General features: G+C 41.3%; 2 protein-coding genes and 1 long non-coding RNA gene across 3 annotated transcripts; all 3 read left to right on the top strand.

The window, feature by feature from the left end:
* The first annotated feature begins 3,750 nt into the window (after nucleotides 1-3,750).
* Nucleotides 3,751-4,778, top strand: LOC117668010 (olfactory receptor 2G3-like). Its single transcript, XM_034421694.3, has one exon. It carries the CDS (start codon nucleotides 3,751-3,753, stop codon nucleotides 4,690-4,692), a length of 942 nt encoding a protein of 313 aa, XP_034277585.3. The 3' UTR covers nucleotides 4,693-4,778.
* Nucleotides 4,779-12,603: 7,825 nt separating this feature from the next.
* On the top strand, nucleotides 12,604-17,760 carry LOC117668006 (olfactory receptor 2B8-like). Its single transcript, XM_034421689.3, has 2 exons — nucleotides 12,604-12,689; nucleotides 16,703-17,760. The coding sequence occupies exon 2, from the start codon at nucleotides 16,703-16,705 to the stop codon at nucleotides 17,663-17,665; it is 963 nt and encodes a 320-aa protein (XP_034277580.2). The 5' UTR covers nucleotides 12,604-12,689; the 3' UTR covers nucleotides 17,666-17,760.
* A 3,004-nt stretch (nucleotides 17,761-20,764) lies between these two features.
* LOC148115590 (uncharacterized) lies at nucleotides 20,765-21,660 on the top strand. Its single transcript, XR_015731701.1, has 3 exons — nucleotides 20,765-20,849; nucleotides 20,999-21,234; nucleotides 21,480-21,660. It is a non-coding gene; the product is annotated as an uncharacterized LOC148115590 (long non-coding RNA).
* Nucleotides 21,661-22,370: the final 710 nt, after the last annotated feature.

Genomic DNA, 22,370 nt, shown 5'->3' with positions numbered 1-22,370 from the left:
CTAGACTGTTTCAAGTTGTCAATGTGATTTTTGAATGAGTCTGTTCCAGTGGTGGGTTTCAAATTTTTTTACTACCTGTTCTGTAGCTGTGGATTTGTGGGCAGGGCATGGCATGGCAAAATCCCCATTTCCTCCCGATCAGCTGGGACTCAGGAGGCAGAGAATAGATGGGGGCAGGGCCAGTCAGAATTTTTTCTACCGGTTCTCCGAACTACTCAAAATTCCCACTACCAGTTCTCCAGAACTGGTCAGAACCACCTCTGGTCTGTTCATTGTCAAATTTCACCTTTTAATGCATATTTTGCTTTATAAAGACTGATATTAACTCAACAAATAAGAAATTAATTTGATTTGTTTTTTTAATATGAAATTGGGCAATTTACAGCTTAGATTCAAACTGGAATACAGCTAAACAATAAAACCCACAAACTGTGATGCAGTTTCTAGTTATGCATTGATACACCTTCACACAGAGAACAAACCACAAATATCAGTTTTAGGGGACAAGTATTTAAGAACATACGTTTCAAAAAATCTGCACAGTAAAAATTATATTGTGGAAAAAATAAGATTTGGTTGGCTGTGGCCATGTGCTTCTTGTCAAATCTCTCCCTCTCCATCTCTCTCCTTCTTTCTTTTAGGCCAGCTTTCTTCACTGGGTGTTTCTTGTAGGAAAGAAAGGTGTAAGAGGCATTACGTACGAGCTCCTGAATGGAAGGTGAGATATGAATGTAATGCATAAATAATGTGAAAGAGAGAAAAGTAGATTTGTCAGACATCAGACGGGCAAGGCTGCTGGATGGTCAAGAGAAAAGGACAGGGAGCTGAATGTTCTTTCATTTCTCCTCTCTTGCATACTAAATATTGCTTCAGTTTTCTCTTTTTTTGATTCTGTATCTGCTGAAATTCCTCCACTGTTAAAACTACTGAAACTTGATCTTCTTTTGTAGCTGGCTGTCCATTTTCTAAAGATCTTTCCCTCAACACTGTCAAACTATTTACTAAGCCTGCACTACTATTAATCTTCTCATCGTTCCCACCTTCCCCTCTCCTTCCACTTATGACTGTATGACTGTAATTTTGTTGCTTGTATCCTTACAATTTATATTGATATTGTTTCCTGATTGCTTATTTGTACCCTATGACTATCATTATGTGTTGTACCTTATGATTCTCGATGAACGTATCTTTTCTTTTATGTACACTGAGAACATATGCATCAAGACAAATTCCTTGTGTGTCCAATCACACTTGGTCAATAAAAAATTCTATTCTATTCTATTCTATTCTATTCTATTCTATTCTATTCTATTCTATTCTAATGTGGATGTGATTATTATGGGGTAGAAGATTGCATTTTATCTCCTGAAACTTTCATCTATTCTGCAAGGAGCACTTCAGGAAGCGTTTTGTTTACAGCTCTGAATCTCCAGATTTTAGTGGGAGATAAATGTAATAAATAAATAAGTACCTGGATAAAGGAATAAATGTGTTGCAGATGAGGAGAGGATCCAGCAGAACAGTAATTGGAACATCTTTTTTCATTGTCATATAGAAACATGAAGGAGGCTTCTGGAAAACCTACCTGTGCAGGACTGGTGATCTCATCTTGGAAATGGTGATGGAAATGAAGCAGGTGGTTGAGTCACAGAAACTTAAGCCTGAAATTCTAATTAAATCTATGGGATGCTGAAATTTGCCCCTGGCCTCCAGCATTGAGGCTCATGTCCATGCAATTCCCATTCCTTTGCTGAACAGAGGGCTGAGATATAAGTACTATAATCAAATCTACCTCTGTTCCCTGTTATATAAATTTGTTTGTAGTCTTAGAATTATCTGAACTGGCTGGAAAGGGTTTCCTTTCCTGGCTTGTTACATCTTCTTCCCTATATCTCTCAACCAATTAAAGAAGGCAGTTTTGTAACATGTCATGGAAAAAAATTATGTGATCACTAAGGCTGAGAATGCCTTATCATTCATTATACATTATCAATTAGCCAGTTGATAATTAGGGCATTCATTCTATAGAATAGAATAGAATAGAATAGAATAGAATAGAATAGAATAGAATAGAATAGAATAGAATAGAATAGAATAGAATAGAATAGAATAACAGAGTTGGAAGGGACCCTGGAGGACTTCTAGTCCAACCCCCTGCTTAGGCAGGAAACCCTACACCACTTCAGACAAATGGTTATCCAATCTGTGCTCACTCTCAGTTTTAAAACAGGGATGGGCAATCTCCATCACTCTAGACTGCATATGGCCGTTGACCCTGGATCAGGGTGAGGCTTAGCGTTCTGACCTTCTAGAAAGTTCTGCCCTTTTGAACAAAATTGGACATCCATGTCAACCGGGCTTGCCTTACTTTTTAGTCCTGCTCCAAACAGGTTCAGCACAGCATTGTGATTGGGCTTCTACTATCTGGGAATTTCATAGACTGTATCCATGAGAGGAGAATAGGACAAGAGGTGGGAAGGCCTGGAAAAAAACTGGAAAAATTGGGGAAAAAACCACCTCAGCTTTTTTCCATTTTTTTTCTAAATGGCTTTTTCTGGTTTTTTTTCCCCCATGCCTTCCCATCTCTACATAGGGCATACAGCATTGTCTCTAATTTTCCTGCATAGAGGGAGTTGTTCCCAAAGAATGTTCTAATTTAAATATTGTTATTTAGTTGGAAATCAGACACAATCAGGATGATCTTTTCGAGGCAAAACAGTAACTGTGGTCCTAGTTTAAGGGCTTTTGTTTAAGATAAGAGGGAAACTGATTTCTTAAACCGCTGATCCTATGGTTGGGGAGATCCAACTCAAAGATCCATGGACTGAGGCAAAGTTTGCCACTTATCTTTTTACAAAGTCTATAAGAATTATAGCCAAAATCTTTGACCTTACCCATTCTGGCGCTAGAAAAAGGATTTTGGCAGACTGTGGACAATGTTTAATGTTCATCATTTACAATGATTACACATAGTTTCTGCTACAAGTGTGGCTTCTTTCAGCATCTTAGCTATGACAGATATGTCAAAAAAGAGTTTCAAAAACTACTCATTGTATCATACCGCCAAATGATGCAAAGCTTTCTGCCTTTTAATTAGCATATTCACTTCTCACATAGTAGGATTCTACTTTACAGATATAATAAGCTTTTGGGGGTTAATGGAGGAATAAGTGTTTGTGAAAGCCCCTGACAATAGCTATCTCACTGAACAATGATTAGGGGAGCAAATTTTGTATCACTAGAAAAAAAAAAAAAATTGTACAGGAAATTCATTGTATGAAAAGGGAAAATTCATTGTACCTAACTAACCACATCCTGTAAGGAAAGTTGGACATGATGTACAAAAGGAATGACCTTATATTATCAATCTTTTAGATAAAGCCTGGGCAATTGGCAAAAAAACATAGAAGAGGTAAATCTCTAAATTGTTATCCATACACAATTATTCCCTTGTGGTCATTAAGGTATGTAATAGTGAGAAAGAAGTGCCAATGGATATGGACCTCCAATCATTTTCAAAGAGTCTACTAATTAAGCTTCCATCTAGATTACTGGAGACAAAATTCAAGCAGCACTTCTTCTTTTATATATATATATGTATTGTTTTATATCATACATTTCCTATCTATGTTGAGCAGTGTGCTCTCTAAGTGTCAAGCAGCATTTCTAAGTGAATCAATTGCTTATGCTGTCAATTGTTTGAACTGGGTTCCTTGTGTGTGTCATTACTTGTTGTAATGTGTATAGACAATGAACGTGGAAACCTCATGGGAATACAGTAACCAAAGCTACCAAGGAGATTTAATTTTGCTGGGAGTGTCTGACCGACCACGCTTGGAGATGTTGCTCTTTGCCCTTGTCCTGGCCTGCTACTTGATGACTCTTTTGGGCAACACAACCATCATCATGGTGTCGAGACTAGATCCAGGGCTCCATACTCCCATGTATTTCTTCCTCAGCAATCTTTCCTTCATTGACCTCTGCTTCACCACCAGTCTTGGGCCACAAATGCTGGTGAACTTCTGGAGAACAAGTAAGACCATCCCTTATGGTGCCTGTGTGGCTGAACTGTATATCTCTCTTGGTCTGGGCTCCACGGAGTGTATTTTGTTGGCTGCCATGGCCTATGACCGCTATGCTGCCATTTGTCATCCACTGCGCTACACTACTATTATGAGCCACTCTCTGTGTTTCATGATGGCTGCTGTCTCCTGGATAAGTGGTTTCAGTGTCTCATTAGTTCATACAGTGATGATTCTTAGGCTTCCATTGTGTGGGCGAAATCGGGTAGACCATTTCTTTTGTGAGCTCCCTGCCTTTCTTAAACTGGCCTGTGTTGACACTTCCCTTAATGAAGCTTTGATGCTGTCTGGTAGTGTGGTGTTTCTTCTAGCACCGGTTAGTCTCATCACAGTCTCTTATGGCTATATAGCAGCTGCAGTGATTAGGATCCCTTCAGCTGAGGGCAGGAAGAGGGCCTTCAACACTTGTTCCTCCCACTTAATGGTGGTGTGGCTCTTCTATGGCACAGCCACGTTTAGTTATCTGCTGCCTCGCTCTACCTCCTCCCGTGATGAAGGCAAGATGATTTCCCTGTTCTATACCTTTGTCACCACCATGCTTAATCCACTGATCTACACTCTGAGGAACAAAGAGGTGCATAAAGCTCTCCACAGACTAATGAAGAAATAAACAGACAATCTGAAGCTGCCTTTGAAGGTTCAATAGGAATACTCTTTCTTTGTTATTCTTTAAGCAGTTTTGATTGTACCTTTCTTTCTCTTTTTGTCATGTACCTTTCTTTCTCTTTTTAATTGTAAATTAAAAAGTGTATACTTGCATCTTGTGTCAACTATGTCCCTTGATATCTCAGAGGTTTTGTGCTCCTGTGAAAAAGACATCTTCTGAAGTTCTTACTGTTTCTTTTAAAGAGAATTTGAATTGATATTATTCCACCCTTGCAAATGCTATATGCATTATGATTATTCCATCCTTCTAGAACATTCCTGTATCCTGAACCTAAAAGAATGATTTGCTCATGATTTTCTCCCCGTGTAAGAACAGTGCCCAAACTTCCCCTTTAGGTAGACCATGACATTGCCATCATGGCAGTGGTGGGTTTCAAATTTTTTTACTACCGGTTCTGTGGGTGTGGCTTGGTGGGCATGGCTTGGTTTGGTGGGTGTGGCTTGGTGGGCGTGGCAGGGGAAGGATACTGTAAAATCTCCATTCTCTACCCCACTTCAGGGGAAGGATACTGCAAAATCCCCATTTCCTCTTGATCAGCTGGGACTTGGGAGGCAGAGAATAGATGGGGGCATGGCCAGTCAGAATTTTTACTACCGGTTCTCTGAACTACTCAAAATTTCCGCTACTGGTTCTCCAGAACAGGTCAGAACCTGCTGAAACCCACCTCTGCATCATGGGCTTTTGAGGACTATTATAAAATCCAGTGCTTTGAGGTTCCATATATAAAAGGCACTTCCATGGTGTCTGTGGGATCTAAAAATTAAACACTTAACATTTATTTGACATAAAGCAGGACTATCCTACTTGCCATTAGAATATGAAGCTGGGGGTGTTTTGAAATTAAATGCATTGATTACAACAATTCATGAAATATTTTATTAAATGCAGTAAGAATTAACACTGGACAACGAATTCAAAAGTTTTGAAAAACCTTTGGTGATTAGTTCCTTTCAAACTAAACACAAATATAACGTCAGAATGAATGGCATCATGTAGGAATCTTCAAAAATATGAAATTAACTTTTAATGGCTATGATATATTTAACTACCTAATGCTTCTTGACATATTATACGAGTTCAACAGGTTTAATTTTTTGTCTGTGCCTGATTTTTGTTTCTACTTGGTGTCTGATGCATCTTGCTACAGTCAGCCAGCATGGATGGATTCCAGTTGCCTTGATATTGTTTTTCCATGGTGGCATTGTCCTGGTGAAACTTTCACCATGTTGGCCATTGAATGCATATAGATTTTTGGGAAAGAAGTCCAAGCATGAATGCAGAAAATGAATCTTCAATGACATGTTCTACTTTATGGTCTTGTGAACTGTAAGAAGTTTGTCAACCAGCTGGATGTAATTCAGTGTTCTATAGTTGCCAAGAAAATTCTCACAAACATTTCTGCATATTTTCCAGGTGATTTTCTCTGGCCTCACTAACAGATCTTTGACCCACTTTGTCTTAATGATATATCTGATTTGTGGACCAACAAAAATGGGTGGGTGTCAGTTTGCTTCATGTATTGGATTAGAGGGATTTAAAGTGGCTAATGATGCAGCTGTGGTCTGGCTTCTGGTTTGTGGTCGTGCCTCATCAGTGTGGGTTTGCTTTTTGTGTGGATGTGTGGTGGTGACATCCTGTGTAGTTTTCGTGAGTGTGGGTCTGGTGTCATTCTTTGTGTTAGGGACTCGTTTGTCAATGAGGACAGGTTTCCAAATGGCTGGTAGCGGGAGGTATCATCTCGTTTATTTACACCAACAAACTCCGAAGACTACAAGAATGCCAGAAACAAACCCCTCCCCCCTCACAGCCACACATGAAACAAACTGTGCATAATATCTCAGATAGGATCCTCACCAAAGCCAAAACCAATGTCCTTTCCAAAGGATTCAACTTTGCAGTCACTCCCAAGCACATCCCCACTGAAACCATTATATGTGGAGTTGAAACCAGCTTGACCAAAATCAACCCCGACGACGCTAACAGAATCAGACTCAAAATCACCAACATCCTCTGCACCAGCAAGCCACCCAAGAGCAACTTACCCAAAGAGGAACAGACAGCACTACTTAACCTGAAAGAAGACACCAGCATAATAATCCTACCAGCAGACAAGGGAAACACCACAGTGGTTATGAACACATCTGACTACCAAACCAAATTAACCAACCTACTCCAAGACTCCACATACAAACCCTAAACACAGATCCCACCACCTACCTGGAAAAAAACCACTAGATCCAAAATAAAAGCCTCCCCCATCAGCAAAGAGATCCAGCAAAGAATCATTCCTAGAGAGAAATCATCCAGATGCCCTAAACTCTATAGTCTCCCCAAGATACACAAAGAAGGAACCCCACTTAGACCCATAGTCAGCTCCATAGGCTCACCTCTACAAAACCTAGCCAAATTTCTCGCCAAACAACTACAGCCCTATGCAGAATCCATCACCTCACATGTAAAAAACTCATTCCAGTTCATAGAGATCATAAAGAAACAAAACTTACAGCCTAGCGACCTACTCGTGAGCTTCGATGTCATATCCCTCTTCACCCAAGTGCCAATCAAAGAAGCCTTGACAGCTATCCAAAACAAATATAACCCCCCCAAGCACATCCTAGATCTGACCAACCACTGCCTATCCAACACATACTTCATCTATAATGGACAAAAATACAAACAAATAGAAGGAGCACCCATGGGATCACCCCTCTCACCTGTCATTGCAAACCTCTACATGGAACACTTTGAAACCCAAGCTCTAGAAAAATCTGATCACAAACCCAAACTCTGGCTCAGATACGTAGATGACACCTTCATAATCTGGCCACACGGGAAAGAAAAACTGGGCAACTTCTTCACACACCTCAACAGCCTACACCCCAAAATACAGTTCACCATAGAAACAGAAGCTAACAACCAACTTCCCTTCCTGGATGTCTTAGACTACAAGAAATCCAATGGCTCCCTAGGACACACCATCTACCAGAAGAAAACACACACAAACCGCTATCTGCATGCACTCTCACACCACCACCCAGCACAGATCCACTCCGTAGCCAAGACACTCATCTCCACAACAAAACGCTTAGCTGACAAACAACACCTAAAAACCGAACTACACACTCTCACTAACGTACTAACATCCAACGGATTCCAAAGAAATAAGATTACCAACCTAATCCAAAAAGAAACCCCCACTAAAACCCAAGACAGAGAACAAGAAAACGGCAAAGCCCTCCTCCCATACATAAAAGGCACCACAGACAGACTCAGCAAGATCCTCCACAAACACAACATCAAGACAGCACAAACCAAAAAAATATCCACCATCCTAAGAACCCCAAAGACAAAATTGAGTTAGAAAATCAAGGAGTTTATGAAAACCCATGCATTGCCTGCCCCACCGCATACATCGGACAAACCAACAGAAGAATAAGTGCACGCATTGAAGAACACAAGAACTCAGTCAGAAAAGAGGAACCAACTTCTTCCCTGGTCCAACACCTTAAAGCCACAGGACATGATATTGACTTTAAAAAGACCAGAACTATCGCCAAAACTGAACACTTTAACAACAGAATAATCAGAGAAGCCATCGAGATAGAAAAACACCCATACAGCATGAATAAACGAGATGATACCTCCCGCCTACCAGCCATTTGGAAACCCGCCCTCATTGACAAATGAGTCCCTAACACAAAGAATGACATCAGACCCACACTCACGAAAACTACACAGGATGTCACCACCACACATCCACGCAAAAAGCAAACCCACACCGATGAGGCACGACCACAAACCAGAAGCCAGACCATAGCTGCATCATTAGCCACTTTAAATCCCTCCAATCCATACATGAAGCAAACTGACACCCACCATGAAGATGTGGCATGACCACAAACACGAAGCCAAACAACAGCAACCCAGCTCACCAGCTCAAATCCCCCTGCAACTCAGACTAACACGAGTACAACCAAGCCTCCACCTAAACAGAACACACCCCCATCCAATCAGAGCACAGCCAACCCCTCATCCAATCAGAGCACAGCCAAACCCCCATCCAATCAGAACACACCTCCACCCAGTCAGAACACAGCCAAGCTCCCACCCAATCAGTTCACACCCCCACTAGCGGTTAAAAGGAAGAAACAGCTGCGATCTCACATTGCTCCTAGAAGCACGAAGCCGAAAACACCAGCCTGAAGATGACGAATGAGACTTCGCTGAAACGTCGCCAAGACACTTCCAATTTTACATGGGAGAAAACCCGAATAACCAAAGACCTACATACAAACACCCGTGAAAACCGCAGAAAACACACACACATATATATATATATATATGAAGTAAGTGAATGTTGATCAGGAAATATATTTGTAACCTAGATTTTCATTGATTACAGGTGACTTTACCAAAAGTGAGCCTAAGCTACAGTAAATCTCTCAGTTCTTAATGTAGGTCATTAAGGTCATCCAAATTGTCAACATGATTTTTGAGTTTGTTTATTATAAAATATTACCTCTTTTGGGCATATTTTTTTACAAACATTAACATTTGTATTAATAACAAGGAAGAAGTTAATTTGCTTTGTATTTTAATATAAAATTGGGGAATTTATAGTTCCTAAGATATGCAAACTGGAATGCAGCTAAACAATAAAATCTATACACTGTGATATGGTTTTTACTCATGCATAGTTACACATATACACAGAGAACAATACAGAGACATCATTCTAAGGGGCTGTGTGTATAAAAATATATATTTCAAAAATCTGCATAGTGAAAATTATTATATTGTGGAAAACCTTGTACGTAGGAAATGTGTACAAAAACATATATGCTAAGAAATATTCAGATTTTTTTTTTTTTTTGAATTTGTATACCGCCCTTCTCCCTGAGGACTCAGGGCGGTGAACAGCCAAATAAAAACATCAAATACAAATATTAAAATACAGTTAAAAAAATATATATAGATTTGGCCCCATTAATTAAAACGATAAACAAAACAATTAAAAACACTTAAAAAGAATTAGGCCAGCCCGGCTTGTTGGAAAAAGAAGGTTTTAAGGGCACGGCGGAAGGCACTGAGGTCATGGATTAATCTGTGAATTTTTTATTTCAAAAATTATACATTAAAGTCAAAAGGGGAAAGGACAAACCAAAAAGTTAGAATTTCACAATCAAATCACACCTATCATACAATCATTCCTTCCTAATTAATATTTTCCCACTGTTTCCCACCATAAATCGATTGCCTAAAATCATCGCTCTGGCTTCTGTTATTTTATTTAAGTGTGCAGAGTTGGTGGGGGGAATTAATATGTAATTACTAAATGAGATAGTAAGATTTATACTTGGTTAAATTGACTGCCATGTGCAATGCCAATCTCCAAACAGATTCAACTATATCTTAATTATGTGGGTTTCTCTATATGGAAAAATAAGATTTGATTAGCTGTGTCCATTTGCTTGTTGTCAAATCTGTCCCTCTCCATCTCTCTCTCTTTTTCAGGTCAACTTACTTCACTACTATCCTGATCCATGTTTGCCTTCTCGGATTGGCTATTGTATGTGTGTCTGTAGGATATCCTTAAATCTTCTGGAGCACTGCTGATTTGGAAGAGCTAAGATGCTGGGCTGAAGAAGATGGGCTGATCAGTGATGATCAGCCCACCTGTATAGCAGCTGCGGTGCTGAGAATCCACTCAGATGAGGGCAGGAAGAGGGCCTTCAACATTTGTTCCTCCCACCTGATGGTGCTCTTTTTCAGCACAGCCATCTTCTGTTATCTCCAGCATCATTCCAACACCCCAGGTGACCAAGACAAGAAGTTTTCCCTTTTCTATGCCTTTGTCACCACCATGCTTAATCCACTGATCTACACTCTGAGGAACAAAGAAGTGCATAAGGTCCTCCAAAGACTAGTGAAGAAGAAATAAACAAACACATGACTGGAAACTGCATTTGAAGGTTCAACAGGAATAATCTTTGTTAGTCTTGCATTAGTTTTGATTGTACCTTCCTTCCTCTCTCTTTTTTCATAATAAAAATGTAACGTATCTAAATACCATAGCAGTGCAGAAGACTGTACATTAAAGAGCATATAAACCCCAAAGCAGACAGTCAGGACTTTCTTTCTGAAGTATGTTTAGTTCAGGGGTCAGCAACCTGTAGCTCTGGAGTCGCATGTGGCTCTTTGCTGCGGCTCCCTATCGCCAGTCGGCACCACAATTTTGAGAGGAGCTTCCACTTTGGGGTGGAGGGAGAGCAGGGCATGCCAGGAGGAAACTCTATGGCAAGGGGCGAGTTTTCAGGTCAGCCCACAATAGGGTTAGGACTAGTAGAGGAAAAAGGACGCCACACTAGGAGGAGACTCTATGGTGGAGGAACCGGACTTCCGGTCAGCTCCAGAATTGAACGGGGGGCTTCCGGTTAGGACCTTTGTGGCTCTTTGAGTGTTTAAGGTTGCCGACCCCTGGTTTAGGTTGTTGTGGATAGCACACTTTCATCTTGTGTCAACTCTGTCTTTTCAGGGCTTGTGAAAAAGGCATCTTCTGTACAGCGGTTCCTGGAATCTGTGGGGGCCTGGATGAGAGACAACAAGCTTTGACTGTTCAAGACTGTTCAATTTGAATTTATACCTATACTCTGTTCTGCTCGCAGCTTGACAAAGAATGGGGTGGCTGCAGATTGGAATGCAAGGGTGGGAGGAATGGCTTCCCAGCATTGTTGGTTCCCGTGTGCTCCCCTACTCAAGGACAACCAGAGCAGATGCCACAGTGTGATCAGCTGGTTCCCAAAACAAAACGAACAGAAGTGATTGGTGGACATAATGGACTGTGGGTGGCCCGTAGGGAAAGGGGAAATGAATTGTGTGTGTTTGGGGGGGGGGACCTCAGAGCTGGTTTCACTTCTTATGTGCCAATGTGGTGTAGAAGGGATATGCAGGGAAGGGCTAATTAATTCTTTAAGGAAGATGAAAGGGCAATTTTTAAAATTTTATCATATAGCAATAGCACTTAGACTTATATACTGGTTCACGGTGCTTTACAGCCCTCTCTAAGTGATTTAAATAGTCAACATTTTGGCCCAACAATATAGGTCCTCATTTTACCCACCTTGGAAGGATGGAAGGCTGAGTCAACCTTGAGCCTGGTGAGATTTGAACTGCCAAATTGCAGTCAGTCAGCAGAAGTAGCTTGCAGTACTGCACTCTAACCACTGTGCCACCGTTGGCTCATATGTTAATTATCCAAGCAATCTAAAAAGCCATTTGAGGAGGACGGAAAGAGCCTCTGTCTGACTTTTGGATTTTCATCGGCAAGGTACAGCCACAACTGTATTATAACTGGTGGACAACATGAACTTGTGCAAAGGCTCTCCTAGCCGCAACTGACACCTGTTCCTTGAACAGGAGTTGTGAGTCCAGGAGAACCCCCAAGGTTCAGACCGAGTCTTTCTGGGGGAGTGCCATCCCATCCTGAGTCAAAGGTGACAAAGTCCCAGATCCTGGGCATACCCAAAGCCATTTAATTTTGTCAGGTGACAACTGTCCAGTAGGCAAATCCAGAAAAAGAAACTCCTGGGACAATATTTTACCAAGAATACAAAGTTTACTGAATAAATCCACCATCATCACTTCAGAGGACGTTACTCAAGGGTGAAAGGCCTTTTGGGGAAGGGAAATACATGCCTGCGATGATTAATCTCTCTCCTAATTAATGTTAGGATTCTAGTTCTTGATGGTTTTTCTTCCGAATGCAGCAGACAATAAGAAGATAATCGCTTCCTTGTCCATGCTGACACCCAGAAAAACAGTTCTTACTATCTGCAGCACAGGATCCTCTGCATAGTCACAGCTGGTATCTTGGGATGCAGTGTTGAACCAGAATAACCAAGGCTGAATTAAAGAGGCTGATCAGAAGAGGAACTGGTAGGGTGGGTAGTAGAGATTAATGCCATATTTTCCTTCTTACGTTTCAGAGTATCATTATATCTTCTTCTTGTGCCATATCCGTCATCGGACGTTGGCGATCATGTTGGTGATCCTTATATAGATGTCTCTAAACTTTTAGATCATCTCAATCTTTACCTACAGGTGTCTCCTGCTTTCCAATTTCTTCTGTTCCATTTTCTCTTATATTTTCCTTGACTCTCTTGCTCTTTTTCTCTCCGCGTAACATTGTACTTCATTTCATTCCACCACCTTTTCAGTTCGGAATTTGTTTTTTGTTTTTTTTAATAAAATTGAAATATTTAATTCAGACACACTAAAAAAAAAAGAATCTTTCTTGGTAGCATTGGTTACTTTCTTCCCATGAGGTTTCCTTGTTCATTTTCTATGTACACTAGAATAAGTAATGAAATAGAAAAAGAAGCCAGTGTAAACAGACAGATAGGAATCTAATATGACCAGATCATTCCCATATTTGGGGAGTGGTTTGAACCTTTCCCCTCAGTAAACTCAGTTCATGCTTAATTGGTGGACTCTATTCTTGGAGGTCCAAATCCAATGGCACTGAATTCTCAGCATCTCGTGACTTAAGTCACAAATGCTCCATCTTCAGCAACCACATGATTTCATACATTCATTACAATTAAGTGAATGTATTTATTTATTTTTATTTTATTTATTTATTGCTGTCAAGTGTGTATAAGATAACAGATATAAGTATAAACATGATTATGAATACAGGAAATGGGTACAAATAAATGGGGACAGTAAGGCAAGGATGGTAGCAGCAGTGGGTTTCAAAACCCGGCGCTATCAGTTCGCAATTGGTAGCACGTGGGCATGCCTGCTTGCTTTGCGAATGCGTGTGGGGCTTCTGCGCATGCACAGACGCTTCTGCACATGTGCAGATCATTTTTGATGACGTCTGGGCGGGTGGGAAGAGCCTCCCACTGCCGCCACTACCGGTTCGCCCGAACTGGGGCAAACCAGGAACAACCCGCCACTGAATGGTAGGCACATTGGTGTGCTTATGCACGTCCCTTACAGATCTCTTAGGAATGGGGTGAGGTCCACAGTAGACAGTCTAAGGTTAAAGTTATGGGGGTTTGGGGACGAAACCACAGAGTTTCAGGTAGTGTAGAATGTAAACCAGAAACATGTTCTATGAGAATTGCCTATGCTGATAATAGAACATAAAACCTGCATTTGCCTACAGAATAACGTAATAAAGACTGTAATACTCTGATCTCTGATGGAGATGCACAAAGGTGTAATTATTCATTAATTCAATATATTGGATTAAACCATTTACTCTTCCACTGTGTTCTTAGCAACCTTTCCAGTTCTCATTTTCCCATCATTTTTGTTGCACTGCCCTCATCCCACCACAATAGTCTGCATCCTTCTACAACTATCTTTTTTTCCTTTTCCTTTTTCCTTTTTTTTTTTTTTTTTTTTGCTTGCTTGCTTCTCTTCCTCTCTTTCACAGTTCAGGGATAGCCCAGGAAACTCTTCCTCCTCTTATCTTGTACGAGAGACGCTTATTTTATTTTGTAGTGTTGAAGGCTTCCATCTATCCAGAGCTGAACCAGGAATAATGAAATCATAAGGTCAGTCCCTGCCTCCTAGAACAAAGCTACTTACTGTCTCATTCAAGGAGCAAGACAAAAATACAGCTGTAGACCTTCACATCCCAAAACCGGTGCATCGAAGATATTCCTAGCCTCACTACTAACTTGATATGGAGGGAAAGAAGCTGCTTCTTCCCAAGACAGAGAAATGTTGGAAATACAGTATCTTAGAGTGGGATGAGACTATAAATTGTAGAAGTAATTTAAGTGACTAAAAAGGACAGAGATTAAATATATTGTATTAATGTTTTTTTCAAAAATGTTTTAGCCTGGCCAGCTTGGTTTTATCATCTAGAGGCCAAATAGAGAAGTTTACTGAGTCCCTGAATCAGCAGCAAATAAAGTTGCTGATCTGTGTCTGGTATATAACCCATAATTTTGTCAGTTTGTCTTTAATTGGGTCATGGGTTATGTAGTTCTACCCTTACATATATAATTATTATTGTTGTTATGTTATGTTGTGTTGTGTTGTGTTGTGTTGCATTGTGTTGTGTTGTATTGTGATGTGACATTACATTATATCCTAATTGTATATTTTGTATATGAATATTTTTTCCAATTTGGAATATGTACTTTCAACATGCAATGTGACCTGTGCTGTCATACCGTGTTTCCCCGAAAATAAGATCCCACCCCAAAATAAGCCCTCCCCTGAAAATAAGCCCTCCCCAAATATATTTAAACACATGCGCAGCCAGTCTCTGCCATTTCCTCTGGTTAGGGTTAGCGAGACAGAGCTGGAAATCAGGTCAGACGGCAAAAGGATCCCTGTCTTGTTCTACGCACCCCAAAATAATAAAGACCTCCCCAAAAATAAGGCCAAGCAATTATTTTGGGGTTCAAAAAAATATAAGACAGGGTCTTATTTTCAGGGAAACACAGTAGATGGTTTGTCATGAAAATTCTCTCGCTAGAACTTTTTTCTGAGCTAAGGCTTACTATAACACTGTTCTCATATATCATTTGTTCAGAGAATTTTTATATGTAAGGTGGAAGGGACATCAGAAATTATTTTTAAAGATGAAAATAAGAATGAAAAAGAGAAAAGGGGGGAGACAGGATGATGTCTCCTCCCTTTGCAAGAGGAAGCATGATGATCCTCAAAGAATAAAAGGTTGGAAACATGTAAAGAAAGAAGTGAGAAAAAAATAGATGGAGAAGACATTAGGGGGAAATTCACAGAAGAATCAAATAAGGTGGGAAGACATGCCCTAACAGAAACAATGCCATAAAGAAATCAGCAGGTGGTTAACTTAATCAAAAGCTTGCTGATTTTTTTAATGACATTATTAATGGTACTCTAAATCAAACTATGGCTTCACAAAAGCAGAGGTGATTTTGTTAGGTCTTAACATCCAAACAGGTGCCATGTTTTTATTGGCGTTTCAACTTTGTTCTATGACTATATTGAGGATTTGATTTATTCCACTCCTTTTGTACTTCTTGGACTCTTAATCAAGGTAGGAAAATGTGTAAGAAGAAACGTATTTTGTTCAATCCTGTACAATGAATTCAGTTCAAATATCTGGGTAGCAAAACCATTTTTACTATATTCCCCTCTCACTTAGTAATTCACTGAGGATTGAAGAGCTAAAAGATATAGTTAGCTATGACCAAGATTAACTATATTTCTGGATCACAGATTCATTCACAAGCTATATTTGCTGCTCAATCAAACCACAATTCTTTCTATATCACTTCTTTATAGCCTTCCATTGAACCATAGATCAATAGTTGGTGATCTATTTATTTTCATGTGTATTATCCTAGGTCGCATTAACAGAGGGATAGAATCATGATCACGTGAAGTGATCTTGCCACTTTATAATGCTTTGGTAAGGCCACACTTGAATATTGCATCCAGTTTTGGTCACCACAATATTACAAAGATGTTGAGATTCTAGAAAGAGTGCAAAGAATAGTAACAAAGAGGATTAGGGGACTGGAGGCTAAAACATATGAAGATCGGTTGCAGGAATTGGGCATGTCTAGTTTAGTGAAAAGAAGGACTAGGGGTGACATGATAGCAGTCTTTCAATATTTGAAGGGCTACCACAAAGAAGAGGGGGTCAGCCTATTCTTGCAAGCACTTGAAAACAGGACAAGAAGCAATGATTGGAAACTTGTCAAAGAGAAAACATACCTACCGTAGAACTAAGAAGAAATTTCCTGACAGTAGAACAATTAACCAATGGAACAGCTTGTGTCCAAAAATTGTGGGTGATTTTTAAGATTTTTAAGAAGAGATTGGACAGCCATTTGTCTGAAATGGCGTAGGGTCTCTTGTTTGAGCATGGGGTTGGAGTAGAAGACTTCCAATGTCCGTTCCAGCTCTGTTATTATGTTTTGCTTTGTTTTTTAAGCAGATGTTCTACAAAAATGCATCATGGAAAGAAAGTAGCCAAAGTTATCATGGAGAATTCATTTTATTGGGAGTGGCTGACCGCCCTTACTTGGAGATGTTGCTCTTTGGACTTGTTCTGACTTGCTACATGATAACTCTGTTGGGCAACACAACCATCATTATCGTATCAAGATTAGATCCTCATCTCCATATCCCCATGTATTTCTTCCTCAGCAACCTTTCCTTTCTTGACCTTTGTTATACCACCAGTCTCGGGCCCCATATGTTGATGAACTTCTGGAGAAAAAACAAGACTATAACTTATGGTGCCTATGTGGCTGAGTTATACATCTCTCTTGCTCTGGGCTCCACGGAGTGTATTTTGTTGGCTGTCATGGCCTATGACCGCTATGCCGCCATCTGTCATCCACTGCGTTATACTACCATTATGAGCCAGTCTCTGTGTTTCTCATTGGCTACTGTCTCCTGGGGAAGTGGCTTCAGCAATTCAGTAATTCAAACAGTCATGACTCTTAGTCTTCCACGTTGTGGGCAGAACCAGATAGACCACTTTTTCTGTGAGGTACCAGCCTTAATCAAATTGGCCTGTGTGGATACCTCTTTTTACGAGGCAGAGCTCTTTGCTTCAAGTGTGGTGTTTCTTCTACTACCCCTGGGCCTCATCACAGTATCTTACAGCTATATTGTGGCTGCAGTACTGAGAATCCGCTCAGCTGAAGGCAAAAGTAAGGCTTTCAACACCTGTGCCTCCCACTTGATGGTGGTGTCCCTCTTCTATGGCTCAGCCATCTCCAGTTATCTCCAATCTCCATCCAATTATTCCCGCGACCAAGGCAAGATGATTTCCCTCTTCTATACCTTTGTCACCCCCATGCTTAATCCACTGATCTACACTTTAAGGAACAAAGAGATTCAGAAAGCCATCCAAAGAATAATAAAGATAAAGAATAAAGAAGATCAATAACGAAGGTCAATGACTAATGAAGGCCACAACTTTATTCAGCAGAACAAGGTCAATACTTTTAACAAATACTCATGTTTCATTGCTAGTATACTCTTTTTTTTGTACAAACTCTTGAACATTTTCTTCCTGTTTTGTATCATCTTTGGAATAATTCAGGGAGTCAGATTATATTAAAAGTTTCAGTCCTTCACCCATGGTACACAAATACCTCTCTTTAGGAATTTAAACCTGTACTCAGGAGATAAAAGCGAAACATTCCAACAACATCTGGACAAAGAAGTTGCTTTTATTTGAAGCTTCAATAAAAGAAACCACTTTTATTATTTCAGCTAATAAATGTTTTGTTAACATTTTTCAACTGCTTGTTTCTGATCTTGCCACTCTCAGTCCTCTTAAAACAGTCACATCCCCCAAAAATGTATTTCCCCATCAAAGATCAGACATCACATTTTTACCAAATGGCCAGATAAAATGCCATTGACAGGGCCAGAAAACTTCATGTATCTGATAAGGCAGCACTCCACAAATGTTTATGCCATAATAAGTTAATAAATGATTTATTTCTTATGACTCTTGTTGCATTTCCAAGTACTGGTTCTAATTTGGTTTTAACCACTTTTCCCCCCTTTTCCTCCTTCTAAACTTGCAATGTCTTTTTGCACCCCCTAGAAATAGTCTTATAGGAAGAATAAAAATGGATCAATTTAGACCCTTGCCTGTAAATATTTTCAGATTCATCTAAAAGCAATTGGGGGTCTGGAATTGTCAGATAAACTTGAAGGAAAAAGCACAAACAGGATAAATGAAGTGCTAATGCCAATAATGGAAGCCAGCCATTTTCAATTACAATAAATGCCTGATGATCATTAATACTAGGTGCTGGGAACCAAGATTGTTCTTGATAACAGTTGAAATAACAATTTAGCTGTCGTTCTCGAGGCCCCTTGTTTAGATAAAGATTTTTTTGTAGGAGGGAAGCATGAGCTCAGATGTCTATTCTTTTCCACATATTTATTAACTATATGAATTTATCCAATTAATAAAAATAAATATATCAAATGGATTATAATGACAAATCACATTATTTTAATTAATTTTACTGAAACTCATCAAAGGACAGTGATGACTTACATAAATATATAACGAGGGCTTTTAACTTTAGCCCTCAAATATTATTTCACAAATGATTGGTTATTAATGACAGTTGCATTTTGGGGCTTCCAGAACACATGAATCAGTGGTGGGTTGCTCCTGGTTCTATCCGGTTCTTCCGAACCAGTAGTAAAAGTGGTGGGAGGCTCCGCCCACCCGCCCAGATGTCATAATGAGCGATCTGTGCATGTGCGCGAGCCCGTTGTGAACCAGTAGTAAAGGTAAGTAGAACCCACTCCTGACATGAACCTGTTTAATAATAGATTGCTGTTCAAGATCCAAAGTGAACTGATTTTGTAGAAAGCCCCAAGTTCATAACCCAGAAAAGATGTAGGTGGTTGACTAGTTGAAGCACTGGAAAAGCAGTTCTGGCAGCAGTTGCCAGAAATTCAGAAGCAATGCCAGGTCGAGGCTCAGAAGAATGAAGTGAACTTGTTGAGAACAGATAGTGCTCCATATCTGACACTGGTTTTCTTGTTGACCACCATAATTTCTTTCATGTCTGGAATAGATTGTTACTTGGTAGTTCCCATCCACCCTAATTCTATTTTGGATTGGCTCAAGATTGCCACAATAATAATAATAACTTTATTGTCGTTGTACATGTATACATAGTATACCCATACAACGAAATTCACTTAATACCCAAAGATCAGGTCCAACACACATAACAATCCCCAAACATCTGCACCCCCACTCACCATAAATTCCCCATCCCTAAACCACTCAAACATCCACACAACAGACCAAGTAATGCTGTCCAACAGCTCACTGATGGTGGCCCTTTAGTTCATTGTTGAGTGCAATTATAGCTCTGGGATAAAAACTATTCGGAAAACGTGTGGTCCGAGTTTTAATTGTTCTGTATCTTCTGCCAGAAGGCAACAGTCCAAAAAGATTGTAAGCAGGATGGGAAGAGTCTCTGAGAATGTTATGCAACTTTCTCAAACAGCGAGATTCGAAGATGTCATCCAGGGCTGGTAGCTGGAGCCCGATGATATTCTAAGCAGTTTTAATGATTCTCTGTAGAGCTTTTTTGTCCGCTATAGAGCTGCTCCCATACCATGCAAGAATGCCGTATGTCAGGACACTCTCAATGGTGCTGCGATAATAGGACAGAAGTAGATGCTGAGATAGATTTATCTTCCCAGACTCACAAGTAAAGGAAAATTCTGAGCCAAGAAACAAGCATATCGAAGATATACAACTCCAGATTCATTTTTTTAATTAACAGAAAGAATAAGATGAAAAATGCAGGAATTCCAGAGACCAGAAACCAAGGAATGGAAAAGATGCCCCATATACCACTGTCTTCTTGAACTTGCTTCACTGTTGGATCAAAGCTACCACAAAATAATAATATCCACTATTCTCTAATGAATGGATAAGCTTAGCTGTAGGTTATCTGAAAAGGTATAGGCCAGGGCAGTGATGGCGAACCTTTTAGAGACCGAGTGCCCAAACTGCAACCCCAAACCCACTTATTTATCGTGAAGTGCCAACGTGGCAAGTTAATCTGAATAATGAGATTTTAGTTTAGAAAAAACAAGTCATATGTGATTAATGTCTTAGCATTAGCGGGGTGGGGCGGGCGGGGTGGGGCGGGGCCAGCCAGTGGTGCGATCAGCCAATTAGTTGAACTTGGCAAAAAGTTAACAAACGGTTTGGCTGTTTTTTGCAGATGGGATGGGGGAGGGGTCTCCAAAAGTTCTTCACCGATTGCTTTCAAATTTTGACACAACATTGCATTCGATTACGGGCGTGTTTTTATATACCTATATTATATACATGTCACACCTGTGACAGGTAAAAACATGAAAAACATGGGAAAACATTGAAAGACAAATATTGACAAACATTGAAAAACAGCGCCATCTGCTGGGCGTAAAACCAACATGGCAGCCTCCCAGTCCTGATTATGCTCAACAGATTTCTGCTCCTTATATTTAGACTCTCCATATTGCTTCCAAGAAACTGCGCATTTGGAAGACAGAGACGCCCAAGGGCCATATCCTGCCACCAGGCTCGGCAGGTAGGCAGCCGGCTCCCCGCCAGAAAGCCCTCACAGCTGGCACTTCTAGGGGTGGGCGGGGCCCGCCCGAGCCTGGCTCTGACCTCCCCCTCCCCCGGCCACCCCGCGAACTAGCCTCGCCTGCCACTGCTGCCCATCCCCTTCGCCAGCCACTCTCAGGGCTCCCTCCAAAGAACACCTGGCATCGAGGCTGCCTGGGTCTGCCGAGCGGGAACTCTCTATCCCTCGCCTGCCCTGAATCGCGCCTGGCCCAGCGCTACCATGGGCCCCGAGGTCAGAAAGACCAGCTGCTAACCAGCGCTATGCGAATCCGGTCGGTGAGTGGGAGATGGAGGCAACTGGAGCCTTGGGGTCACCTTTGACCAGCACCGCCTTTGATTCCCAGGTGAGCACTCTGGCAGTTCATGGAGCCTACATGAAAATTTCGGCCTCTGGCAGAAAAGGGGCTCCGGGGAGGCTTCAGGGGGTGGAAACGGGCAGGAGGGAGGATGGCCGGCCCTCCTTCGTTTTGCCTGGAAGAGCGGGGGATTTAATCATTCCCCTGCCCTTGGCAGGTGGGGGAGGAGAACTGCACAGCAGCGGTCCAGTGGGGTGTGCATGGCTCCTGGCTTTGCTGCTTTCTTCCTTCAGGCGGGAAGCCCCAAACCAGCCTCAAACCCCCACCGCACCCCCTCCCTCCCTCTCTTCCCTTCCCTTCCCTGCTATGCGTCTCCCCATCGAGCCCCCAGAGAACATCTGTGTAGGGAGGACGGAGGGGGCCCCCAAGTTTCTGCTGTGTTGTGGAGTGCTGCAAAGGCCTGGCCTGAAAAGGTAAGGGCGATGGCGGGGGATGCAGAAGAGGCCAGGCCAGAGACAGAGATAAACAGAGAGAGAGGGAGAGAGAGACATAGGGAAATACAGAGAGACCGGGAGGGTGGGAGAGAGAGACACATACAGAGATACAGAGAGAGAGGGTGGGAGAGAGAGACAGAGAGAGATACAGAGAGAGGGGGGAGAGAGAGACAGAGAGAGATACAGAGAGAGGGGGAGAGAGAGACACAGAGAGATACAGAGGGGGGAGAGAGAGAGACATAGAGAGATACAGGGGGGAGAGAGAGAGATACAGAGAGAAGGGGAGAGAGAGACATAGAGATACAGAGAGAAGGGGAGAGAGAGACATAGAGATACAGAGAGAGGGGGAGAGTGAGAGACATAGAGAGATACAGAGAGAGGGGGAGAGAGACACACAGAGAGATACAGAGGGGGGAGAGAGAGAGACATAGAGAGATACAGGGGAGAGAGAGAGAGACAGAGAGAGATACAGAGAGAGGGGGAGAGAGAGACATAGAGATACAGAGAGAGGGGGAGAGAGAGAGACATAGAGAGATACAGAGGGGGGAGAGAGAGAGACATAGAGAGATACAGGGGGGAGAGAGAGAGAGACAGAGAGAGATACAGAGAGAGGGGGAGAGAGAGACATAGAGATACAGAGAGAGGGGGAGAGAGAGAGACATAGAGAGATACAGAGGGGGGAGAGAGAGA

Source organism: Pantherophis guttatus, chromosome 2 (assembly GCF_059756535.1).
Source record: "Pantherophis guttatus breed Tessera chromosome 2, ASM5975653v1, whole genome shotgun sequence".
NCBI lineage: Eukaryota > Metazoa > Chordata > Lepidosauria > Squamata > Colubridae > Pantherophis > Pantherophis guttatus.
Note: the sequence above shows the minus strand (reverse complement) of the source record. Positions and strands in the feature narration are given on the sequence as shown.

Coding starts and splice junctions, on each gene's coding strand:
- LOC117668010 (XM_034421694.3), top strand. CDS start 3,751: ATGAACGTGGAAACCTCATGGGAATACAGTAACCAAAGCTACCAAGGA.
- LOC117668006 (XM_034421689.3), top strand. CDS start 16,703: ATGTTCTACAAAAATGCATCATGGAAAGAAAGTAGCCAAAGTTATCAT.